Source organism: Globicephala melas, chromosome 13 (assembly GCF_963455315.2).
Source record: "Globicephala melas chromosome 13, mGloMel1.2, whole genome shotgun sequence".
NCBI lineage: Eukaryota > Metazoa > Chordata > Mammalia > Artiodactyla > Delphinidae > Globicephala > Globicephala melas.
Genome location: NC_083326.1, coordinates 2,802,068 through 2,826,555, shown reverse-complemented (window position 1 = coordinate 2,826,555; position 24,488 = coordinate 2,802,068). Strand labels below are relative to the sequence as shown.

Genomic DNA, 24,488 nt, shown 5'->3' with positions numbered 1-24,488 from the left:
CCTAAATATTCATTGACACACCTGGGGTGTGTCTGAAGGTAACTTTTTCTGGAGGCCCAGCAGGAGAGGAACAATCCTTTGTGCTATATGTAGATGTGTGGGTATTGCTCTGGGTTAGGAATAGTTGTTGATAAGGACCAAGCCTTTGGGGACATCTCAAAGGAAAGAACTCAGATAAGTTTTGATGACAACCTGCAAATGGATAACATATTTTCCTATTGGTCTTTTTTATAATTTGAAACATGGGTTCACTTCAGAGGACATTCTACTTTTGTTAGTGAAATTCATGCATCTTCCTAACATCCTCTTCAGGTAAAATTAGCGATCTTCTGACTTTCAGTGAAAGCATAAATATATTTTAAAATACACTCTTTAAATTCTGTTTTGTTGGGAATTCTTATTAGGATTCTTTCTTTTTAATCATTTCTTTTTTTGCCTTATTGAATGCACTAGGCTTTTCATTACAATATGGAATAGAGTTAGTAAAAGTGGACATCCTTGTCTTGTTCTTTATCATAGTAGAAAGGGTTCCAAAGTTCACCATTAAGTATAATGCTAGCTGTAGGTTTTTCATTTATACTCTCTGGTAGGCTGAGAAATTTCTACTTCCAGTTTGCTGAATTTTTTTTTTTCATGAATGGGTATTTACTTGTTTTTTCTTCATCCATTGAGGTGGTCAAATGATTTTTATCCTTTTTTCTGTTAATGTGGTGAATTACATTGACTGGTTTTCACATGTTGAACCATCATTGTTTCCTGAAATAAAAACCACTTGATCATGATATATTATTCTTTTTATGTATTGTTAGGTTCAATTTGATAATATTTTTTCTTGAGGGTTTTTGCATATATATTCATGACAGATATTGATCTGTAATTTTATTTTCTTGTTATATCTTTGTTAGGTTTTGGATTTAGGGTCATGTTGGCCTTGTAACACGAGTTGGGAAGCATTTCCTCCTCTTCTGTTTTTTGAAAGAATTTTTGTAAGATTGTTATAATTCTTCCTTGAATGTTTGATAGAGTTTACCAGTGAAATCATCTGGGCCTAGGGTTTTCTTCGTGTTTTGATAACGAATTCAAAATTTTAAACAGATACAGATTTTTATTTTTTTCTGAGTCAGTTGGTTAAGTTATGTTTGTTTTTATTTAAAACATTTTTATTGGAGTATAATTGCTTTACAATGGTGTGTTAGTTTCTGCTTTATAACAAAGTGAATCAGCTATACATATACATATATTTATGTTTTTAAAGGGATTTTTCCATTTCATCTAACTAGTTGAATTTACTGGCAAAGAGTTTTTGTAATGTTCCCTTTTTAATGTCCCTGAGATCTTTCTTGGTAGCTTCACTTTTATTCTTGATGTGTAGATATATGCTATACCGTTATTTATTTATTTTTTTTGCGGTACGTGGGCCTTTCACTGTTGTGGCCTCTCCCGTTGCGGAGCACAGGCTCCGGACGCGCAGGCTCAGCGGCCATGGCTCACGGGCCCAGCCGCTCTGCGGCATGTGGGATCTTCCCGGACCGGGGCACGAACCCGTATCCCCTGCGTCGGCAGGCGGACTCTCAACCACTGCGCCATCAGGGAAGCCCCTATACCATTATTTTGTGTAGCTGGGGATAGTTGGTTTTCTGGACAGATCTCATTGCTATACTCATTGTTCTAGTACCATTATTTTGTTCTTTTTGTCAGATGCTTACAGGCTAAAGAAGTATTTTTCTATTTGTTAGATTGCTAGTTTACCATTTTATTCAGCATATTCAAGACCTTTATTAACAAATCCTTATGAAAATTTAGCTAACTGCACACACACACTACACATGCAAAGGAAAGAAAGGATCTTTTTAAGATTCATTCGTTCTACTCGTCTTTCAAATTTTTTTTCCCGTTCTTTCAAATTTTGTTTTGCCTCCAATTTGGAGTAGTGCAGGAATCTAAAAAATGCTTGGTTATATGTTCTAGAGCTGAATTGTCCAATACAGTAACCACCAGGCATATGTGACTATAGACCCTTGTAATGTGGCTCATCCAAATTGTGATGTGCTGGAAGTGTAAAATACCCACTGGGTTTCCAAGGCTTAGTATGAACAAAAGAATAACGTATCTCAGTAATCTTTTGTGATGACTACATGTTGGAATACTATTTTGGACATACTGGATTGAATGATATATATTGTTAAAATTAATTTTACCTGTTTCTTTTGACTTTTAAAAATGGCTATTAGAAAAATAAAAATTACATGTGTGGTTTGCATTAGATTTCCATTGGACAGCATTATTCTAGACATTATTTATGAACTGCTCTTCTGATTAGTCTTACTTAAACCAAACTGTATTAAGTGAACCCAGATTTATCTTAATTTGCACATGGATATGTTATTTAAAAGTGGTGCTATGGACTTTTTGTACAGGATTTTAAAAAGCTTTTATTATATAATCTTTCAAATATATAAAAAGTAGAGAACAATATAATGAATTGCTATGTACCTATCATCCAGTTTCAACAAATACCAACTCTTGGTTGATCTTGTTTCATCTTTACCCCATCCACTCCTTGTATCTTCTTCCTAGAATGCTTTCTTTTTCCTAGAATGCTTTGAAGCTAATAGAAATAATTTTTTAAATGATGTAGAAGAAATAATTATTTAAAGTGCTAAGTCTTTTTGTAAAATGAATGACTTTCCACTGATTTATCATGACTTTAAATTTGGATCTTACTATGGTGATTTTTTTTAATGGAAGTGTACCAGTTTACATACGAAAAAAAGCTTGACCTTTACAAAGGATTGCAAAATGTGCTTTTGGTGTATCATTAGTTTTAATATTCATTTGATTTGGTTGTTCACTTCACTGTCTAAAAAACAAAACCCCACTTCCTTTTGGAGAAAAATTTTGTAAGCACTTTAATAATATAGTATTGCAGTAATACAGGATTGTCCTTAAGTCTTGATTTTAATTATTATCATTTTCTTTTAAATCAGGTTTCTTTATACTTGTTTAAAGAACTACCTTTGTATCTTTGGCGACCTTCTGCCTCCGAGATAGCTGTGATTCGGGATTGGTTATTCAATTATAACCTGACAACGGTGAAGAATAAATTGGCCTGTGTTATTCTAGAAGGACTAAATTGGGGATTTGGTGAACAGGTATGTATTAAAACCGTTCCCTAGAGACTGGAGGGTCCACACACATCAGCTTCAAAGAAACATTTTCTCAAAACATTAACATTTTTGAGTATCGTTTGCAAGGTCTGCAAATTCTTTTAGCTGCATCAGAGTTTAGGATCTTCTCTAATTAGTTCTGTTTTGCAGAGTGAGCATCCTGTAAGTGAAGATAAATTGCTCCACACTGAAAATTCTTCCCTTTTTCCTTGGATCATTTGTTTCTGTTGTTTTATTTCTGGATATTTACTGCAGTTCCTCCTAATTGCCACTCTTACCTCTGGTCCTTTTTCCTTGTACATTTTGTGTTGTGTGTCATTGCCAGACTTGTCTTCCGAAACACTGTGTACTGGTTAAGAGCCTGAGCTCTGAGCCAGCCTGCCTGGGTTCTGATCCCAGCTCTGCCACCTCCTGGCTGTGTGACCCTGAGCAAGCTTCCTGAACTCTCTAGGCCTCAGTTGCTCATCTGTAAGCATTCACATTAACAGGCTTACCTCAGAGGGCTGTTGTAAGGTTTCAGCAAGCTAGGACACGTAAAACATTGAGGACAGTTCTAGGCACATGTTAAGGTCTTAGTGGTGGTAGTTTTTGTTCATAATAGTTTATTGTTATTAAGAGTTTCATATGTCTCCAAAGATGCAATATCAAGGCATTTTGTCTGTTAAGGTCTTTCTGCCTTCTTACCCTAGGCCTTATTAGTTAGCTTCTTGATCAGAATGTTTAAACTTTTTAAAGGGAAAATGGAAGAGAACTCAGCCCTCTCTAACTATCTGCCAGCTTTTGTTCTGAGCGAGTCATCTAGTCCTCTCAGCCGTCTTGTGTGCTTGGCGTGAACATGACCCCTGTTGTACAGATGAGGAAACTGAAACCAGGGAGCTTTTCCTCCAGGGTGTCCCTGACCACCTGGTCTGCTCATGGGCTCATCGGGGTCTTTTCTCACTCAAGTGCTGGTGGGTGAGAGCTGCAGGGGGCTCTTCTCCACCTTCGCCTTCTCTGACTTGTGAACAGAAGCCCCAGCCCCCCTCTTCCAGAGAGCTGCATGCACAGTCTCCTCGAGGGTCTCCTCGTTCATTTAAAGTAGCAACTCTTTTTTTCTTAATAAATAAATTTATTTATTTTATTTATTTATTTTGGACTGCCTTTGGTCTTCGTTGCTGTGCACGGGCTTTCTCTAGTTGTGGCGAGCGGGGACTACTCTTCGTTGCTGTGCGCAGGCTTCTCATTGCAGTGGCTTCTCTTGTTGCGGAGCACGGGCTCTAGGCATGCGGGCTTCAGTAGTTGTGGCACACGGGCTCAGTAGTTGTGGCACGTGGGCTCTAGAGTGCAGGCTCAGCAGTTGTGGCGCATGGGCTTAGTTGCTCCGCAGCATGTGGGATCTTCCCAGACCAGGGCTCGAACCCGTATCCCCTGTGTTGGCAGGCGTATTCTTAACCACTGCGCCAGCAGGGAAGCCCTCTCCTTGTTCTTTTGTGAGCATTCGGAAAGTGCTCTTCTCTCGGAGGCTTAGGGAATGTATTTCTTCAGGCTGTAAAGGAAGATTGGGTGGGAAATTTGGTAGGCAACTTCAAGCTCCTGAAGGAGTATTTTACCTGTGCTGTTGAGTATTTTTTTTATTTTCACTGATGACAGAACAAGAAAAGGGAATGTAGACTTAAATTATTAAGTATCTTTCTGTTTAGTTAATAATAATTCAACATCTTTCTGGTTCTTAACAATGCCCTTAAACTTGTAACCCAAAGTATTTATGGAGATTTTAGGGTGGGGGTTGGGGGTTGCATTCAAAGATACCTTTTATGACTGGGATTGGGGATGACTCGGGCTCACACCTAACTGGTGCAGTGTAGTGGTTCTTTAAAGATTTCAATTCTTTTTCCTATTGTCATTTTATAATTTCATTGTTAGGGGGTGTGAGCTTTGGAAAATTAAACTTCTGCATCCAAGGTTCTTTTTTACTATCCTGACTAATCTTTTAGTTCAAAGATATAACCAAAAAAAATCAAGATGACATGTTTGTGATGATTTTTCTCTTTAAAAGGGGACTCTTCATCTGGATCAGGCAGTCCATGCTGAAGTAGCTTTAATGATTCTTGAGGCGTACCAGAAGTACCTTGCACAGAAGCCGTATGCTGGGTTTCTTTCTGAAAGTATGAAGCAGGTATTTCCTTCTTTTATGTATTGAGGACGTAAACCTTTATTATAAATGACCTGGGTGGATAAAGTTACAATATTTACCCTTAGGTTTCCTAAGAACATTTCTGGCAATTTAAGATATTGAAATTGAGTTCTATGGTTGGAGAAAGATTTTTCTTTAAGAAGTAGCCTCCATATGACCATTTTAGTATTACGGAATTTGAGTTGAGCTACAGCGGTGTGCTGGTGCTGGCTCATACCGGCTTGGAGAACTGATTGTTACATTTTTAGGAACTTTGCAGGTCTGATTGTTAACCTGCTGGTGGCTTGAAGTTGACCATGGTGGGAGTTTTTATGCTACCAAAGTGGGCAAACCCTTATAAATTGGCCTCCATGCTCCAACTGGTGTTAAATTTTTTTACCAGCACATGATTTGTTGCATACCAACTTTCATATTATTACTCTTGCTTGAGCAGACCCAGATCAGGTTCACAAAGTGACTAGCAAATAATCAGAAGTCAGCTGTGAGTGAGAAACTGCTTTAATTTAGCGCTGTAAACACTGAGTACCAGTAAGCATTATGTCCTTTCTTTTTTTTTTTTTTTTTTGGTACGCCGGCCTCTCACTGTTGTGGCCTCTCCACCTCTCCCGTTGTGGAGCACGGGCTCCGGACGCGCAGGCTCAGCAGCCATGGCTCACGGGCCCAGCCGCTCCGCGGCATGTGGGATCTTCCCGGATTGGGGCATGAGCCCGTGTCCCCTGCATCGGCAGGCGGATTCCCAACCGCTGCGCCATCAGGGAGGCCCTATGTCCTTTCTTTTGACGGCATTGTTGATCACAAAAAGAGATGGGTGGATGAGCTTACTGATTTAATGTGTATGTGACTAATGTGGTTTAAAATAAATAATTGTTTTAGGTTTCATATTTGGCCAGTATTGTTCGATATGGAGAGACACCTGAGACCTCATTTAACCAATGGGCCTGGAACTTGATCTTGAGGTTAAAACTGCACAAAAATGATTATGGAATACAGCAGAATTGTGCAACTCTTCTGTTCTCCAGCACTGTGCCTGAAGTGACAGAGTCACCCACGTTTCATCCTCTCTTGAAGGCTGTTAAGGCGGGCATGCCCATTGGCTGTTATCTGGCCTTAGCTATGACGGCCGTGGGCCACAGGTACAGTGTTTGTGTTGAACTTCAAGGGTTGCTGAACCCTGTAGTCAGTGATTCTGGAATCTCATCTTTCACATCCCAAGGTCTGAGGCCTCCATCAAATCTATCTAGGGGTAATCAGGGCCAAATAATAAGCCTCGATTAATAGCTTATCATGGGGAAGTGCTGCCTAAATTCATATAACATGGATTTGTAACAGAAAATCACCTTGTTGCATTATCAAGAGAGTTATACCTATCATCCAGCGTGGAATTTTTATGTCAACAGTAGATAGGGTCTCTTCCTCAGAATAGTGATCAAATAAAAATAATTGGTCACTTGTACCGAATTTTGTTCAAAGTGATGGCAGCCCAACCCAGCCTTCCCAGGTATAAAGGAAGCTAACCCTAAACCTACCCAAGGGGATGAAATGCCTTATCATGTCAAGTGCCTCTCTTGTATGAGCCCATAGCTGTGTCTGTTTCTTCCATTGTAGCATTTATCACACTATAATGTAGTTGTCTGTTTAATTTTATTGGAGACATTCTATGAGGTTAGGACTCAGGAACCATATCTGTCTTGTGGTATTTTATCCCTAGTGATGAAGACTGAATCTGGTGCAGTAAGTAACTGAATGCATGAATTCTCAGTTGGTTAAAAATCCTTTTCATTAAGGATCATTTTCCTACAATGTATTAATTTTATTTAGCCTATCCAGTTTTCTAAAACATCTTTGGCCGATACTTTCTGATTCTTGTGTTTTAGATTCACTGTAACACCTTTTTAGCAACCTGATTTAAACACCTTCTTCCACATTCAGTATATTTTCAGTGGGATGCCAGTTGTCCTATGAGCTATTAGTGTTCAGCCTGTGCTGTGAAATAGGAGAGGTATGGAATTGTTAGATAGCTGTCCTCAGGTTGTTGACAGCTTAGTGGACACGGGAGACATAAAACAATTGGCAGTACTGAAGAATATAATCATGGGCTGGATGATATGAATAGAGCTCTGGTTCTTAATCCTGACCACCATTTAGAATCACTTTTGCAGTGATTCTAAAACTACCAATACAGGGAAGAGAGTGAGAATCCTGATCTAAGTGATCTAGGGGCCGGTTCTCCAGGTGATTCTAATGTACAGCCTAGATTGGAACCTCTCAAGAGTATGGGCAGAAAGAATTTAAAGTAAGGAGAGATCACTAGAGCAGGATACCCTCATGGAGGAGCTAAGCTTTGGAGAGGAGTCTTTTTTTTTTTTTTTCCTGCGGTACGTGGGCCTCTCACTGTTGTGGCCTCTCCCGTTGTGGAGCACAGGCTCCGGACGCGCAGGCTCAGCAGCCATGGCTCACGGGCCTAGCCGCTCCACGGCATGTGGGATCTTTCCGGACAGGGGCACGCACCCGAGTCCCCTGCATCGGCAGGCGGACTTCCAACCACTGCGCCACCAGGGAAGCCCAGGAGTCTTATTAATTAGAGATGTCCTGGGCTAAGGAGCAGAGTAGTGACTCTTACCTTCCCCTGGTGATCAGTGCCCACGGTGTTGAAGATTCTGCCCAAGGGCCACCCACCCCTGCCCTGCAGCACCTGTGCCTTCTGAGCTGGGTGCTTAAGGTGTAATCGTTTCTCCTCCTCCTTTGGGACTGTGTGTTCCTTAATGGTAGGGACATGGTAGGGGCATTGTCTTGATATCTCCAGAACTTGTACTTTGTAGGTATTTCTGTTTTTTTCCTTCCAGTTTTATTGAGATATAATTGACATACAGCACTGTATAAATTTAAGGTGTATGGCATAATGATTTGACTTACATATATCATGAAATGTGTAGTTTAGTGAACATCCATCATGTCATATAGATGCAAAATTAAAGAAATAGGAAGAATAGGGAGGATGGGAAGGAGGCTCAAGAGGGAGAGAATATGGGTATGTATGTATGGCTGATTCACTTTGTTATACAGCAGAAATTAACACAGTATTATGAAGCAATTATACTCCAATAAAGATCTATTAAAAAAAAAAGAAATAGGAAAGATATTTTTTTTTCTTGTGATGAGAACATTTGGGATTTACTCTCTTAACAACTTTTATATATAATGTACACCAGTGTTAATTATGTTATCATGTACATTACAGTATATCCCTAGTATTTATTTATCTGATAACTGGAAGATTGTACCTTTTGACCACCTTTATCCAATTTCCCCTCCCTCCACCCCCCACCTCCCCCAGCCTCTAGTAACCACAAATCTGATCTCTTCTTCTATGAGTTTGTTTGTTTTATATATTTATTTATTTATGGCTGCATTGGGTCTTCATTGCTGCACGCGGGCTTTCTCTAGTTGCAGCGAGTTGGCTGCTCATTGCAGTGGCTTCTCTTGTTGCAGAGCATGAGCGCTAAGCATGCAGGCTTCAGTAGTTGTGGCTCACAGGCTCAAGAGTGCAGGCCCAGTAGTTGTGGCACACGGGCTTAGTTGCTCCGCGGCATGTGGGATCTTCCCAGACCAGGGATTGAACCCATGTCCCCTGCATTGGCAGGTGGATTCTTAACCACTGCACCACCAGGGAAGCCCTGTTTATTTGTTTTTGAAGTATAACTGACCTACAACACTATGTTAGTTCCTGTCACACAACATAGGGATTCAACATTTCTGTACATTTCTAACTGATCACCCGATAAGGCTGGTTACGATATGTCACCGTACAAAAATAATACATAGTTATTGACTGTATTCTCCACATTGTACATTTCATACCCGTAACTCATGTATTTTGCAATTGGAAGTTTGTACCTCTTAACCTCCTTCACCTATTTCTTCCTCCCCACCCCCCACCTCCCCTCCATATTTCATTCCACCAGATATCTGTCTGGCTGGGTGGAGGTGGGGGGGAGGGAAAGGGAAGTGTTGACAAAACTCTCCTGGCTGAAGCCTGTGTTTCCTGTTGGTGAATGGAGGTCACCAGGTAATTATGGACAAATTTGAAAGCCAGTTAAAGAGGGCAGAATTGATGTACTAGGAAGGGGAGAGATGTTATATAGGCCCTTTGGAAGGCACTCTTTTTTTTTTTTTTTGCGGTACGTGGGCCTCTCACTGCTGTGGCCTCTCCTGTTGTGGAGCACAGGCTCCGGATGCGCAGGCTCAGTGGCCATGGCTCACGGCCCCGCCGCTCTGCGGCATGTGGGATCTTCCCGGACCGGGGCACGAACCCGTGTCCCCTGCATCGACAGGCGGACTCTCAACCACTGTGCCACCAGGGAAGCCCTGGAAGGCACTCTTTACATCATTTCTAGTAGCTCTAGTGTCATTCACAGTTTCCTGTACCTCAGGTTCCTCATCTATGAAATGGGAATAATAATAGTATCAGACTTACTTTATGAGGCTTAAGTGAGTTATAAGACCTTTAACATGCTTAGAACAGTGTCTGGTATGTGGATTCTTTGAGTGTAGTACTCTGAACTTAATCGTTTCATGATTTCTCTAATTATATTTATTCTGGAACTGTAGCTCTTTATTCACTAATACTGCTGTGAGTCCTCTCTAAAATAAATACTGGTTTAGTGCTGATTCCTGAATCCTGAGTGGGTGTGAGGGTGAGAATGTTTCTTTTTGGGGCTGAACTCCACTGTGGTCATCTGGGATGATTCTAGAACTAACTTAAAACAATCTTATGAATGGGCTTAGGATTGGGGGCAGAGTGTGAAGGACATAAGTTGTACATGAATATAAAGTCATAGATAATACAGAGAACAATAGTCAAAAAAAATCACCCAGAATCTTTCTCATTGTAATAAAACATTGCTTATTTTTCTGTTTATTTTTATTCAGTATGTTTTCCTTGGATCTTTTTTAGAGCTGTACTATATGCATAATTTTATATATCCTTTGTTTTTTACTTCTAATATTGTAAATGTTTCCCTTAGGGCATAATCTTTGCATTATTCCTTTTAATTTTTGAAAAGATTTTTTTCCCCCAGAATTAAAGGAGTGTAACCAAACTATAGAATTAGGAAAATGGAGGAAAAAACCACTCTTTTTTACCACTCCAACACAATGAGCATTTTAGTGTGACATTATCCCTGTTTTTTCCCTGTCTGTACAGTAGAACTCTCCTTTACTAGTAGTTATAGTTAGAAGTATAAAGTTTTGTTTTTTCCTAGTACCATTTTAGCAGAAATATTTTTCCATATTGCCCTTGGCCATCATATGCATACTTTTAAGATAATTCCGTAATATTCCCATTGAATGGATTTTTCCAGAATTTACATTAAGTCATTTATGCCTCTGAGTTTACAATTATGAATAATTCTGAAAATTACATTTTTACATGGATCATCTGTCATATTTTCTTCCATATTTGAGATTATTTCTTAAGGATAGATTCTCTGAAGAGTCAAAAAAATAAGTAAATTTCTAGGCCACATTGATTTCAGAAAAATTCTGCCAGATTGTACAGACAGATTGAGCTCATTTTTGAATCTTTGCTATAATACCTTGTGGGACTACGTAGACAATGAGAGCCCCATGACTCTTAGAAGAAGCACCATTTGAGAAGCAAAGTGGCCAGGGCTCTGGACTAGAAATTTGCAAACCTGGGTCTCCAATTTGACCCTATACCAGGAAACTGTGTGAATTGGGCCATGATACTTCACCTTTCTTTCGTATAAAATGATAATATAGGTGAACTTTTAAGTTCCTTTGTACTTCTAGAGTTCTGATTCTAGCATTTCTGTGTGAAGTTTGGGTATGCATAAATGGGTTGGAGACCTGAGATAATCTGGGTAGCGTGTAGTATGATAGTGCATTGGAAGAACATCAGTTTATGAACTGGCTACCTCGTATGCTCATTGCCTTTTTCTTTTTCCATAGCATTGAGAAGTTCTGTGCAGAAGGCATCCCACTCTTGGGGATTCTGGTCCAGTCGAGGCATTTGAAAACAGTGGTCCATGTCCTGGATAAGATTCTGCCTTTGTTCTACCCTTGCCAGTATTACCTTCTAAAGAATGAGCAGTAAGTGGAGAACAGCCCAGCGAGTACAAAATGACTATGTTCTCTGGTTTCTCAAGTATAATATAGGGAATGATATTTCAATAGTGTATTTTTTATGAGGCAGAAAACTTCCTGCCTATTTTAGAATGCAGAGTGATGAACAGTGACTCTAATAATGATTCTAGTTTTATTGTCATGAAAGATACTTCCCTTTGTCATTTAATTTTGGATTGCTTATAGCTTATTAGTATTGAAAAGGGTGGTGGTTTCCATGAAACTGGGAATAGTGCTTCTGACCTTGAGCAGCAAATGGCTTTGCTGTTGTAGCAATAGCGAAACACGTTGCTTTTAATTGCAGTGTGCATGGGGCAGTATTATAAGCAGAGAAGATACACGGGGAGGTGCTCATCACATGAGACACTGATAATCTTGTGGAGAAAATAAGACTTCTGAGGTAATCACAAAGTTATGAAGCAAAATATTGGCAAGGCCATGCTAGGGTGTATAGATTGCATTTGCATTACAGTTGACCCTTGAACCACACGTGTTTGAACTGTGCAGGTCCACTTATACGAGGATATATTTTAATAAATACACTGGAAAATTTTTTGGAGATTTGTGACAATTTGAAAAAACTCACAGATGAACTAATGTAGCCTATAAATATTGAAAAAAATTAAGAAAAAAGTATGTCATGAATGTATTAAATAAATGTAGATACTAGTCTATTCTATCATCTACTACCATAAAATATACACAAATCTATTATAAAAAGTTAAAATTTATCAAAACTTACACACACAAACACAGACCATACATGATGCCATTCATGGTTGAGAGAAATATAAACAGACATAAAAGGTGCAGTATTAAATTACAGCTGCATACTGTACTACTGTAATAATTTTGTAGCCACCTCCTGTTGCCATGAAAGTGAGCTCAAGTGTTGAGTATCCGCCTAACACGCTTTGTGATGCTAATCTTCTCCGACTGAGCAGTTTGTCTCTCCAGTAAATTGTGCATCACAGTAAAAAGTGACCTCTTGCGGCTCTCGCGTCATTTTCATTGTGTTTGGTGCCTTAAATAACACCATGGGACCCATATGAAGTGCCTCTAATGATTCTGGAAGTGCTCCCAAGAAGCAGAGAAAAGTCATGACATTACAAGAAAAAGTTGAATTGCATGATATGTACCATAGATTGAAGTCTGCAGCTGCACTTCCTGTCATTTCAAGATAAATGAATCCAGAGTAGGAACCATTGGAAAAAAAAGAAAAGGAAATTCATGAAGATGTCACTGCAGCTACACCAGCAGGCTCTGAAATGTTGTACTTTTTGTGAAATACCGTTTTATCTCATATTGAAAATGTAGCTTTTGTGTGAGTGCAGGATGGCTATAAGAAAGGCATACCTGTAGACCCTAATATGATTAGAGAAAAATCAAAGTCATTTTATGATAACTTAAAGCAAAAGGAAGGTGAAAGAGCTAAAGCTGAAGAATTTAATGCCAGCACAGGATGGTTTGATAATTTTAGAAAGAAATTTGGCTTAAAAAATGTCAAGATAACAGGAGAAGCAGCTTCTGTCAACCAGGAGGCAGCAGATGAGTTCCCAGATGCCATTACAAAAATCATCGAGGAGAAAGGATATCTGCCGGAGCAGGTTTTTTTTTTTTTTTTTTTTTTTTTTTTGCTGTACGCGGGCCTCTCACTGCTGGCCCCCACCTGCCGCGGAGCACAGGCTCCAGACGCGCAGGCTCAGCGGCCGTGGCTCACGGGCCCAGCCGCTCCGCGGCATGTGGGATCCTCCCAGACCGGGGCACGAACCTGCGTCCCCTGCATCGGCAGGTGGACCCCCAACCACTGTGCCACCAGGGAAGCCCCGGAACAGGTTTTTAACGCAGATGAAAGTGCCCTATTCTGGGGGAAAAAAAAAATGCCACAAAGGACATTTATTAGCAAGGAAGAGAAGCAAGCACCAGGATTGAAGGCAGGAAGGGATAGGCTAACTATACTGTTTTGTGTAAATGTAGTCGGGTTTACGATTAGGACTGCCCTTATCTGTAAAGCTGTTAACCCCCCAGCCTTGAAGGGAAAAGACAAATACCAGCTGCCAGTCTCTTGGTTGTACAAGGCCTGGACAGCGAGAACCCTTTTTTTTGATTGTTTCCATAAATGGTTTGTCCTTGAAGTCAAGAAGTGCCTTGCCAGTACTGGGCTGCCTTTTAAAGTTCTTTTGGTATCGGACAGTACCCCTGGCCACACAGACCCCACGAGTTCAACACCGCAGGTGTCATAGCAGTCCCTTTGCCCCCACAGACAATGTCTCTAATTCAGTTTCTAGGTCAGGGGGTCATAAGGACCTTTAAGGCTCATTGTACATGGTACTCTATGGAAAGGATTGTTAACACTATGGAATAGAACCCTGATAGAACATCCTGAAAGTCTGGAAGGAATATACCATTGAAGATGCCATTGTTGTTATAGAAAACCATGAAAGTCATCAAGCCCAAAACAAATTCCTGCTGGGGAAAACTGTGTCCAGATGTGCATGAGTTCATGATTTATGACAAAACCAATCAAGGAAATCATGAAAGGGTTGGTAGATATGGCAAAGAAGTTGGGGCTGGGAGTGGGGGAAGGGTTTCAAGATTTGGATCTTAGAGAAATTCAAGAACTAATAGTCACCACACCAGAGAAGTTAACAGAAGATGACTTGATCAACGTGAGTGCTTCTGAACCGGTGCCAGATCATGAGGAAGAAGACGTAGAAGAAGCAGTGCCAGAAAACATTAACATTAGACAATCTGCCAGAAGGTTCTGATTATTCAAGACTGATTTTGATTTCTTTTATGACATGGACACTTCTATGATACGAGCACTGAAACTAAAGCAAACGGGGGAAGAATTGATACTGTATAGAAACATTTTTGGAGAAATGAAAAAGCAAAGAAGTCAGAAATTTCGATGTACTTCTATAAAGTTACACTAGGTGTGCCTCCCTCTCCTCCTTCCCTTCCACCTCTTCTGGCTCTGCCACCCTGAGACAGCGAGACCAACCGCTCCTCTTCCCCCTCAGCCTACTCAGCGTGACGCTAATGAGGATGAAGACCTTTATGATGATCCACTTCCACTTAATGCATAATAAACGATCATCATGCTGTACAGTTGATAAACTTACCTGTTGTGTATATGTGTGTCTTTGTGTGAAAATCTGGCACCCGTATGGCAAGGACTGTATGAGATGTTTTTGTGTCATCATCATCATCATCACCTAAGTATTCATCATGTAGCACATGCTGTGCCAGACTGGTATCGAAGTGGGTAGCCTATCCTTACATAGGCATAGGGTGAGAGATATTTAATATAAAATTAATACTGTATTTTTCTTACTGTTTTATAACTTTGCTTTCAAAGAATTATACTACTGCACAGTATACCTCTCTCGTAATCGAGAAACTGTATCAGGCTGTCATCACAGATAAGTGTTTTTTTAAAAAATGTAACAGTGTTTCTAATACTGTATTATGAATATGACTATCATACTCTATGCCACAAAATTTTTATAATGATTCATTCATTAGTATATAGGCTAGACGATCGTGAAACAATCGTATTGATTATACTAGGCAACCATAAAGCAATCATATTGCTGCTTCTTCATTATCAGTGCAGGAATTGTTCTACCTGTAAATAAATATGAATTTCTTTTTCACATTGTCTTTTCGTTTTTGATGTGTAATGTTAGCCTGTATAGCATCTACAGTGTTTTATAACATATAAGACAGTATTGATGTAGGTACTGACAGGTGATTCATCTTGTAAACAGATGATGTAAGCTTACAGTATCAATAGATACAGTACAATACTGTAAATGTATTTTCCTTATGATTTTCGTAATATTTTCTTTTCTCTAGCTCACTTTATGGTAAGAATATAGTATATCATACGTATAACATACAAAATATGTGTTAATCGACAGTTTATATTATTGGTAAAGCTTCTGGTCAACAGTAGGCTATTAGTAAAGTTTTTGGGGGAGTCAAAAGTTATACATGAATTTTCAACTACATGGGGGGTCAGTACCACTAACCCTGTGGGTTCAAGGGTCAACTGTATATGGTAAAGGTATATGGAATTAGGGTAAAAGAAATAGCTGCTGGGGGAGGGAAGGAATTAAGGATGGGTACGAATCAAGATTCTTAATTGCACATGATGAAAATTCAGTGCACACTTGTTTTACCAGGAAGGGAATGTATTGGCTCATGTGATTGGGGAAGAAGGCTCCTGATAACAACAGGTCATTCTAAAGTGGTGGTCCTCAACTAGAGGGGTTTTGACCCTCAGGGGACATTTGGTAATGTCTAGAGATCATTTTGGTTGTCACAGCCTGGTGGGGTGGGGCAGGTAGGGCAGGTGGTTGGGAGAGGGAGTTGTAAGGGGATTGAGGGGGGCTGCTACTTAAATCTAGTGCACAGAGGTCAGGGATAGTACTAAACATCCCACAGTGCACAGGAGAGCTTCTCCCAGGAATCTGCCGTCCCAACATGGCCATAGTTGCAAAGCTGAGAGGCCCTGGGTTAGTATTTCCCTTTCTGTTTATCTACCCTCCCAGGTCCCTTGGCCCTGCTTCTCTCTCTTTCAAGCCTTCTCTCTCAGTTGTACTTTTTCCAGGGGAATGAAAGTACATGCTACAGAGAGAACCAGGCATCATGCTAGTTTCCCATGGGAAAGGCAAATGTTTTTCTTTATCCTTGTTTCTTATAATGATTCCGATTGGTGTGACTTACTCATGTGCTCTCCCTGAGCCTGTCAGCTTGACCAGTGGGATTGACCAGTCCTGAGAGGAAGGTGTATAGGGATTCTGTATTGAGAGACCCTCTCTCCCACAACTCTATAGCATGGAGGAAGGACAGTTCCCTTAATGAGAGGATGTGTTAGCAGAAGGGAGACAGAGGGTGCTCAGTGAACAGAAGCAAGAGATGACCCACAAATATGACTTTGTGGGTTTCTTCTTTTTTTTTTATGAATTTATTTATTTGGCTGTGTTGGGTCTTTGTTGCTGCGCGTGGGCTTTCTTTAGTAGTGGCGAGCGGGGGCAACTCTTTGTTGCAGCGTGCGGACTTCTCATTGTGGTGGCTTCTCTTGTTGTGGAGCATGGGCTCTAGGCATGTGGGCTTCAGTGGTTGTGGCTTGTGGGCTTCAGTTCAGTTGTGGCGCACAGGCTTAGTTGCTCCACGGCATGTGGGATCTTCCCGGCCCAGGGCTTGAACCCGTGTCCCCTGCATTGGCAGATGGATTCTTAGCCACTGCACCACCAGCGAAGTCCCAAGAGGTGCGTTTCTAATTGAGCTTCGGAGTGCAGGTAGGTGTTGGGTCAGTGGAGAGGACATGGCAAGACAGGGCTTTTTCAGTATCCGTAGGGGGTGAGAGGAGGGTCTGGAGAGGACCAGGCTGGGGAGGAGCTGAGTGAAGGCACAGAGGTGGGAAGAAAAATACCTGTTCAGGGAGCTGGGAGGAGGTCATCTGGCTGGAGCCTTTTGAAGAGCGAGGAAGGGGGAGGTGAGGCCTGATGTGGAGGAGGCCTGTATGGCAGGGGACAGGTAGTACGTCCAAAGGCATGAGGGGGACACTACAGTTTTCCCATTGTGTGTCATTTCAAACAGTGTGTCGCAGACTTGCCTGGGGATGAGAAGCTCCTCCCCTCACGGGAGGGAGCTTATTAAGTATATGGGTTCCCAGCTCCTCCCCTGGAGAGTCTGCTTCAGTAGGAATGGGTTAGGGCCTAGGGACCTTTTTTGGAAAAATTAGCACTCTAGGCCCTGAGCGAGTCTGGGACCACTTGTGTTCTGGTTGGTGCATGGCTTTCAGGCTTGAGTTGTGTCCTCACTCCATCGCTCTCCTAGTGTGAACACAGGTGAGTTCCTTCACTTTTCAGAGCCTCTGTTTCTTTATTTGTATGATGAGATAATGCCATTTCTCATACAAGCTGAGTGTAAGGCTTAAGTGATACACAGGCAATTTGATGCCTGCCTGGAACAATTTTAATAAATTGTCTTTAGATTTTTGCAATTTTGAGAGATTTTAAAATTAGATTGAATGGGCTGATCCCACCCCTCCCACCCGCCCCGGAGTTGTTAAATTTTGAGTAAAGGTAAATCTTTCTAGGCTCCATTTCAGATGTTTCCTCCTCTGTATCTCTCCCTTTGCACCCTAAAGCCTGCACTAGCTCTGTCCTCCGAACTCTTACAGGGCTTCATTGCGCCTCTCCTGTCATAGCTTTCCCTTTCTACTGCAGTGGAGTTTGGCCTGTGTTGTACCTCCTGTGAAATGGGAAGCACCCTCACTCAGCAGTAACCTCTGTGCTGCCACCGTCTGTACGATGGGGAGCCAGGCGGTTTGGGCATTGCCCTCAGACACATAGGAAGGGGTCACGTCCTCAGGCTGCAGTTACCAATTTTAAGTGCCACGAAGGAAAACAATGGTGCTATGAGGGAGGTTAATGGGTTAGACATATTTAAGGTGGCGGGGAGGGGTCAGGAAGTCTCTGAGGAAGGGACATTGCAGATGAGATGGGAAGGATGAGTAGGAGTTTGCCAGATTAGATGTGGGGAAGTGTTTCAGGCAGAAAACCCAGCAGAGGCAAAGGCCCTGAGAGAGGAAGGAGCCTGGTTCACCCAGGGAACCGAGGGCACGTCCGTGACTTAAATGTGGTGGTATCCGTGCCCGCCCCCCCCCCCCCGCAGTGTTCCATATGCCACTTTGTGTGGAGTTGACACCCCATGAAAGATTGCAGAGTGATTCTATAGATATCTCTATTCTCGTTAGTGGGGGTTGGGAGGGGATAGAGCAGCGCTTTGGGTGTTTTCCCTCTAATGCTCTTTAACTTGCATGGGTTTATGTGTCTTAGGTCTGTTCACTACATGGGTAGATTTAACCCACGTCAAACTGGAAAACTTTATTCTTCTGAAATTCCTGAAGATTTATCAGAATCCCTAAATAGAGCTTTGGTTTAAAAATGGGACACGTCAGTATTTTTTGTTTCTCATAAGTAATTAGCCACTGGAAATTCTGTTGACTTCCGATTGGAAGGTAAAGTGCGTTGTCCTATGTGCTCGGCAGGTTTCTGTCACACCTCCTCCTCTTCCTACACTTGGACATCGGTGTCCCTCAGGGTGTCACGCAACAGGTCACCCACAAGGTGGCACAGCACCTGACAGGAGCCAGCCATGGAGACAACGTGAAGCTTCTCAACAGCATGATCCAGGTCAGGACCTTGTCAGCCCTAAGTACACCCTTGCCCGCCTTCCCAATCAGACACCCCTGTGCTAACATGTCTATGTGTTGGTCATTTCAAAGCACTTGGCACAGTGCTTTTGACCAAGAAGGTCAACAGATCTGGGTTTTGTAGTGGAGGTAGGTATTATTTTATTAGTGTTTTAAAAATGGGAGGCTGGTTATTACCTTTCACGTCACCTGAGCCCTTTCTCCGCAGGCCCACATCTCTGTAAGCACTCAGCTCAATGAAGTGGGCCCGGTTGCCGTATTGGAGTTCTGGGTTCAGGCTCTTATAAGCCAACAACTTTGGTACCGAGAACAACCCATCCTCTTCCTCATGGACCATTTGTGTAAAACAGCTTTTCAGCTGATGCAGGAAGACTGTGTGCAGAAATTGCTCTACCAGCAACATAAGGTAAACCTGTTAGAGAATTTATCTTTCAGTCATCAGCTAGATAGTAGTCTTCTAAGGAGGTTCCCCCACATGCACCCTTCTCAGTACTGCTCTGTGGCCACTGCCTTTTTAAAGCTCTGCCTTAACAGTGTCTTATCCAGTAACCGTAGTCTGCTAAGTGCAGATCCTCATAAAGCCAAAGGAAGGACATCCCAGGAGGAGCGCTGCTCATTACATTTGGCTATAATGTGCAGCCTGGGATTGTAACTGCTGGTGGACTAATTATTGAAATCTGTGTCTTACCAGAATCTTCCATCGTAGTAAGGTAATTGCTGATATTCTTGAAAAGCTCATCGATTGTGTTTTTTAAAGCCTCCACTCTCTGCTCCACATGCTCCCCTGGTGTAGAATGCTTTGGGCTACCACTGTGACCGGAGTCTGCTCTCTTCTTTGGTGAGCTGGATCGTGGCAGGCAACATCACTCCTTCCTTTGTGGAGGGCTTGGCCACACCCACTCAGGTAGGAAACCCACTGTGGACCATTTGTTATCTTTTTTTTTTTTTTTTTTTTTGCGGTACGCGGGCCTCTCACTATTGTGGCCCCTCCCGGATGCGCAGGCTCAGCGGCCACGGCTCACGAGCCCAGCCGCTCCGCGGCATGTGGGATCTTCCCGGACCGGGGCATGAACCCGTGTCCCCTGCATCGGCAGGCGGACTCCCAACCGCTGCGCCACCAGGGAAGCCCTGTTATCTTTTTGAACTTTAATATTGTTATCATCCTTACCTACGTTACTAATAGTCTAAAATAACTAACGTCTGTTAACACTTACTATGCATAAGAATACTTTTTCATTTAATCCTCACAGTAGCCCTCTGCTGAGGTGGTGCTGTTGCTATTCCTGTCTCACAGGGGTGTTAACTGAGGTTTTATGGAGTCAAGTGGCTGGCTCAGGGTCAGACAGCTCATGATAAGACTCCAGCTGCCTGACTGCAGAGCCTGCCCAGCTGCAGGGCAGAGCGTTTAAGTAAGAGTGGACACTGGAGCTGGACCACTCGGGGTTCAGCCTTGGTTCTGCCATTTGCTAGCACTGTGCCTTGGGCAGCTGGCTAACCTCTTTGTCCTCAACAGTCAAATGGGAATAATGATTGCACCTACATGTAAAGCACTTAGAACAGTGTTTACTAGGTGTTGGCTGTTATAGTTATCATCATTATCATTAATTCGCAGCATTATTTTCATCATTATCACCACCTCTCAAGACTTTGTGTGTCCCATTATGTCTCTGTTTTATCACTTAAATTAGTAGTAACATCCTTCAACTTTGTATCACATGCTTACCTCCTGCTCTTCCTCATACCTCTTGTGATCCAGCTGAAACACACTCCATGCTGTTATCTGCACACATCTCTGGAGTTTCCATCTTTTGCCTAGCTGATTCTCTTCCCAGGCATGCCTTCCCCTCCAGTCTCTGCCTAGTCTTCTCTGGTATATTACCTTCTCTGATCCCACCCTACCTCCTCTGGTTTCCCGTAGCACTCAATCCCTGATCAGTACTCCCACTTCTCACTTTACATTATGGTTACTTATATTAGTCTTGTCTCCTCTGGTGAATGCAAAACTTCTTAAGGGCAGAGCTCACATCTGGCCCTCTTTCCTGTCCCTCGTGATACGGAACCTGCGCACTAAAGTTGAGCAAACAAACATCTTCTTTTACTAAAGTAGCCTTTCTAAAGTAATTTAACAGTTTTCAATGGCCTATTTCATGTAAATTTATATCTGTGATAAGAGTAGAAATAGGTATAAAAACTATGTGTTAATTTTAGGAACTGTAATGTTTATTTGTGGAATGTGAGGATGTATTTTGTCTGTCTGAGTTAGTAGCTCATTCCCCTCTTTACCTGGTGTTATTGTAGGTCTGGTTTGCATGGACAGTCCTGAACATGGAATCCATCTTTGAAGAAGACTCCCAGCTCCGAAGAGTTGTTGAAGGGGAATTGGTTATAAACTCTGCATTTACCCCTGACCAAGCTCTGAAGGTGCAAATAGCAGTTCTGCATTTGAGTGGTAGAAGGTGGTTCACACTTTGATGCTGATGGGTTCACCTGTAGCTTTTGGACTTCTGTGTTTTCTTTTGTTACGAATGTTTGGAAAGCACAGTAACCAAACTAATGCTTAACATGGTGTAGTTGAAGTGTATACCTCCTTTCCAAGGTTCTTTTAACATTGAGAGTCACAACCTAATAATTTGAGGCTGTGTTCATTGTATGTGTAAAGGGGATTGCCTTTGTTTTAAAGCATCAGAATCCCCTAGAGAGCTTGTTAAAAATCGGATTCCTGGACCCCGGCCTCTGGGATTCTGAGTCTGGAGTGGGACCAGTAATTTATTTTGAAAAACTCCCTAGCTGATCCTTAGGCTAACTAAAGTGTGAGAAAGACTGGAATGAGGCTTTAGAATTAAAGACCTTCTATTTTCAGTCCTATAGTATAGACTTTGCTTTTGGATTTCAGAGCCTGTCAAGGGATTTATCATTCTTGAACGCCCATTTAAAATCTAAATTTTCAGGACTTCCCTGGTGGTTCAGTGGTTAAGATTCTGCACTTCCAATGCAGGGGGCGCAGGTCTGACCCCTGGTCGGGGAACTGAGATCCCACCTGTCATGCAGTGTGGCCAAAAAAGAAAAATCTCTATTTTCAAGAGGTTGATAAAATTTACTTTGGCTTTTATATTATTCTTGCCCTATAGTGTTTTACATGCAAAGGAATGGAAAGGCATGGAAATGAGATTAGACTAGGTGATGCTTAAGACCCAGTCCAATTCCGGGGTCTGTGAAATTCTTGAAAAAAAGCTGCCCTACATGTCTTGCTACTAAGGTTAAAGTGTTAGCTAGCGGGTTGGAGAAGTAAGGTTTATATGACTTTTCTTTTTTCTTATTGAATCGAAAACACCATGTTCAGCATTTCATTTGAATCACTTAGGAAGTGACTGTTTGCAGTTGTGGTCATTACATGGTTGCTCAAAGCCTGCCTCTTTTGTAGAAAGCCCAGGCTCAGCTGAAACTCCCCATCGTCCCGTCCCTCCAGAGGCTGCTCATTTATCGTTGGGCCCACCAGGCTCTCGTCACGCCTTCTGACCATCCTCTTCTGCCACTCATTTGGCAGAAGTTCTTCCTCCTGTATCTTCACCGCCCAGGACCGCAATATGGGTATGGTACCCACAGTAGTAGTAAGTTTCTGTGAATCAGTTCCCACCTTTGCATTGCTCTGCAGCTCTGTGTTCTCACACTGTGGCATGGGAGTTAGAGTCATTGTCTGGCTAGGAGCCTCCCTCCTTTCCTGTTTCACGTCTATCAGACTAGACCTTTTCTGAGTTCAGGGTATCTTGTGGCCGCTCTCTCTTTACCACCCCCCATACCCAGTTTGGTGAAGACAACACCCTGGGACCCTGCAAGGTTAAGCAGAGAGCTTCTGGAGCTGCAAAGGGAGAGACTGTCCCAAACTGAGGCTGCTTGTGTGGCCATGGTGGAGCTTGTTCGAGGGGACTGGTGATGGGTAGTGCAGCTGTGGACAAAGGCCAGGCAGTGCCTGGGGGGAGGCCAGCATTTCCACTGGATGTGAAGGGACTCTGGCCGGCCGTGGCTGCCCACTGTCACTGACCATCGCTGTCTGGCTCCAGCTCTGTTTCTAGTTCACCTGCACTCCCTTAACTCACCCCTTTGAAACATACGGATGTTGATTCTTCATCACTTCTGTTTTCTACCAGATTGCAAGTTCTTTAAGAAAAGGGACTATCTTTAATGTCTTCTGTACCTCTAAGTGGTGACAGTGTCTTGAATTTGCATAGCATTTCGTTCTTTTAAAAACTGCTTTTATATGTGCCATCTTGTTGGAGCCTCATTATAACCATTGAGGTAGAGATGGTATGTATTAATTTAATAAACTGACTTAACAGACTGTAATTTTGTGTCACATAGAAAGAGCATCTTGTGTTGATCCTGTTGTGATCTTTGCTTGCATTTTTTAAGGCTACCCGTAGATGGTTGTATTGGAAGAAGGTTTTTTCAAAGCCCTGCTCATATCAGTTTGCTAAAAGAAATGAAGAGGCGTCTGACTGAGGTGGCTGACTTCCACCACGCTGCGAGCAAGGCCCTCCGAGTTCCAGCAGAGGGCAGTGAAGGGCTGCCAGCGACCCAGGCTGGCACCCCTGCTTACCTGAGTTCACCAGAGCTGCACACGGAGCTCGTGAGGTGAGGCATGGCTATTTAGCCATTTATGTTGTTGTTTGCAGCACAGGTACTTGTGCCGGCTCTTTGATTTGTGTTACAGCTGCTAGATGTTATTCTCTTAACCTGTTAGATTGAATATGGAAGGTGGTTTTGACTATAGGTTTGCATCTTGTAATGTTTCTCTTTTGTGTTTCTTACGAGAGTGAATCAGCAATTTGGATGTACCTCTGTGAAGTGCCTGGAGTCTGAGTGAAAGCTCTTAAACCCGAGGGCTGGTGACCGCTTCTATTTCTTTATTTAATAACAGAAACAAACCAAAAGAAGTGATAAAGCAGGTTAACAACTAGTAAAGCCTGCTAGGATAGTTCTCTAAAAGAAATAAACGACCCAGGCAAGGTTCTTTAAGTGAGATTCATAGGCCCTTTAGGGGATTGTGGGATCCACCTGGGGTGCGGTGGATTCATAATCTTCCAAAACTGCTTCTAAAAATAGGCTTAATATTTGCATCCCCTAAAAGGTTAAGAACTCTGAGGTAAGTGTGTGTCCCCTTCACACTGTTCTTTCACCTTTCATTTGTAAGCTTGATGTAAACGAGATATTAGTCTTATAAATAAGACTTAATAGGGCTTCCCTGGTGGCGCAGTGGTTGAGAGTCCGCCTGCCGACGCAGGGGACACGGGTTCGTGCCCGGGTCCGGGAGGATCCCACGTGCCGCGGAGCGGCTGGGCCCGTGAGCCATGGCCGCTGAGCCTGTGCGTCCGGAGCCTGTGCTCCTCAACGGGAGAGGCCACAACAGTGAGAGGCACATGTACCGCAAAAAATAAAAATAAAAAAGACTTAATAAAAACAGCTCTTAATAATGAACTCTGAATACAAAGTGAATACAAATGTCTTGGTGAGGAAACCCAGTGTTTCGATCCAGCACTCAGGCTTCAGGCTTGATTGACCTCAAAGCCTTAGGGCTTCTCTCAGCCTCCAGAATCATTTCTCCCTGTCTCTTTCTTGCTTGAAGGAAAATGTATTTTTATCTGGGCATAACCATTGGGAAGGCTTTATCTCTGAACATTTAGATCAGCTAAGAAAGCCTTTGATGTTCCCTTTTGCCCTCCTTTGGCATGTTGTGAAGTAGACATATAACCGAGTCAAGCTGGAAGGAGCTCCGTCC

The 24,488-nt window shown here is 42.3% G+C and overlaps 1 protein-coding gene across 2 annotated transcripts in view; it reads left to right on the top strand.

Annotated features, from left to right (window-relative positions):
* Positions 1–24,488, top strand: part of EPG5 (ectopic P-granules 5 autophagy tethering factor) — a 126,935-nt gene that overhangs the window by 37,495 nt on the left and 64,952 nt on the right. For both annotated transcript variants that reach the window (XM_030867834.2, XM_030867833.2), the window contains exons 14-23: positions 2,988–3,152; positions 5,203–5,322; positions 6,214–6,473; positions 11,311–11,451; positions 18,551–18,695; positions 18,924–19,121; positions 19,509–19,619; positions 21,014–21,136; positions 22,137–22,303; positions 23,123–23,344. In XM_030867834.2, the coding sequence (XP_030723694.2) occupies positions 2,988–3,152; positions 5,203–5,322; positions 6,214–6,473; positions 11,311–11,451; positions 18,551–18,695; positions 18,924–19,121; positions 19,509–19,619; positions 21,014–21,136; positions 22,137–22,303; positions 23,123–23,344 (1,652 nt within the window). The remainder of the gene's footprint in view (positions 1–2,987; positions 3,153–5,202; positions 5,323–6,213; positions 6,474–11,310; positions 11,452–18,550; positions 18,696–18,923; positions 19,122–19,508; positions 19,620–21,013; positions 21,137–22,136; positions 22,304–23,122; positions 23,345–24,488) is intronic.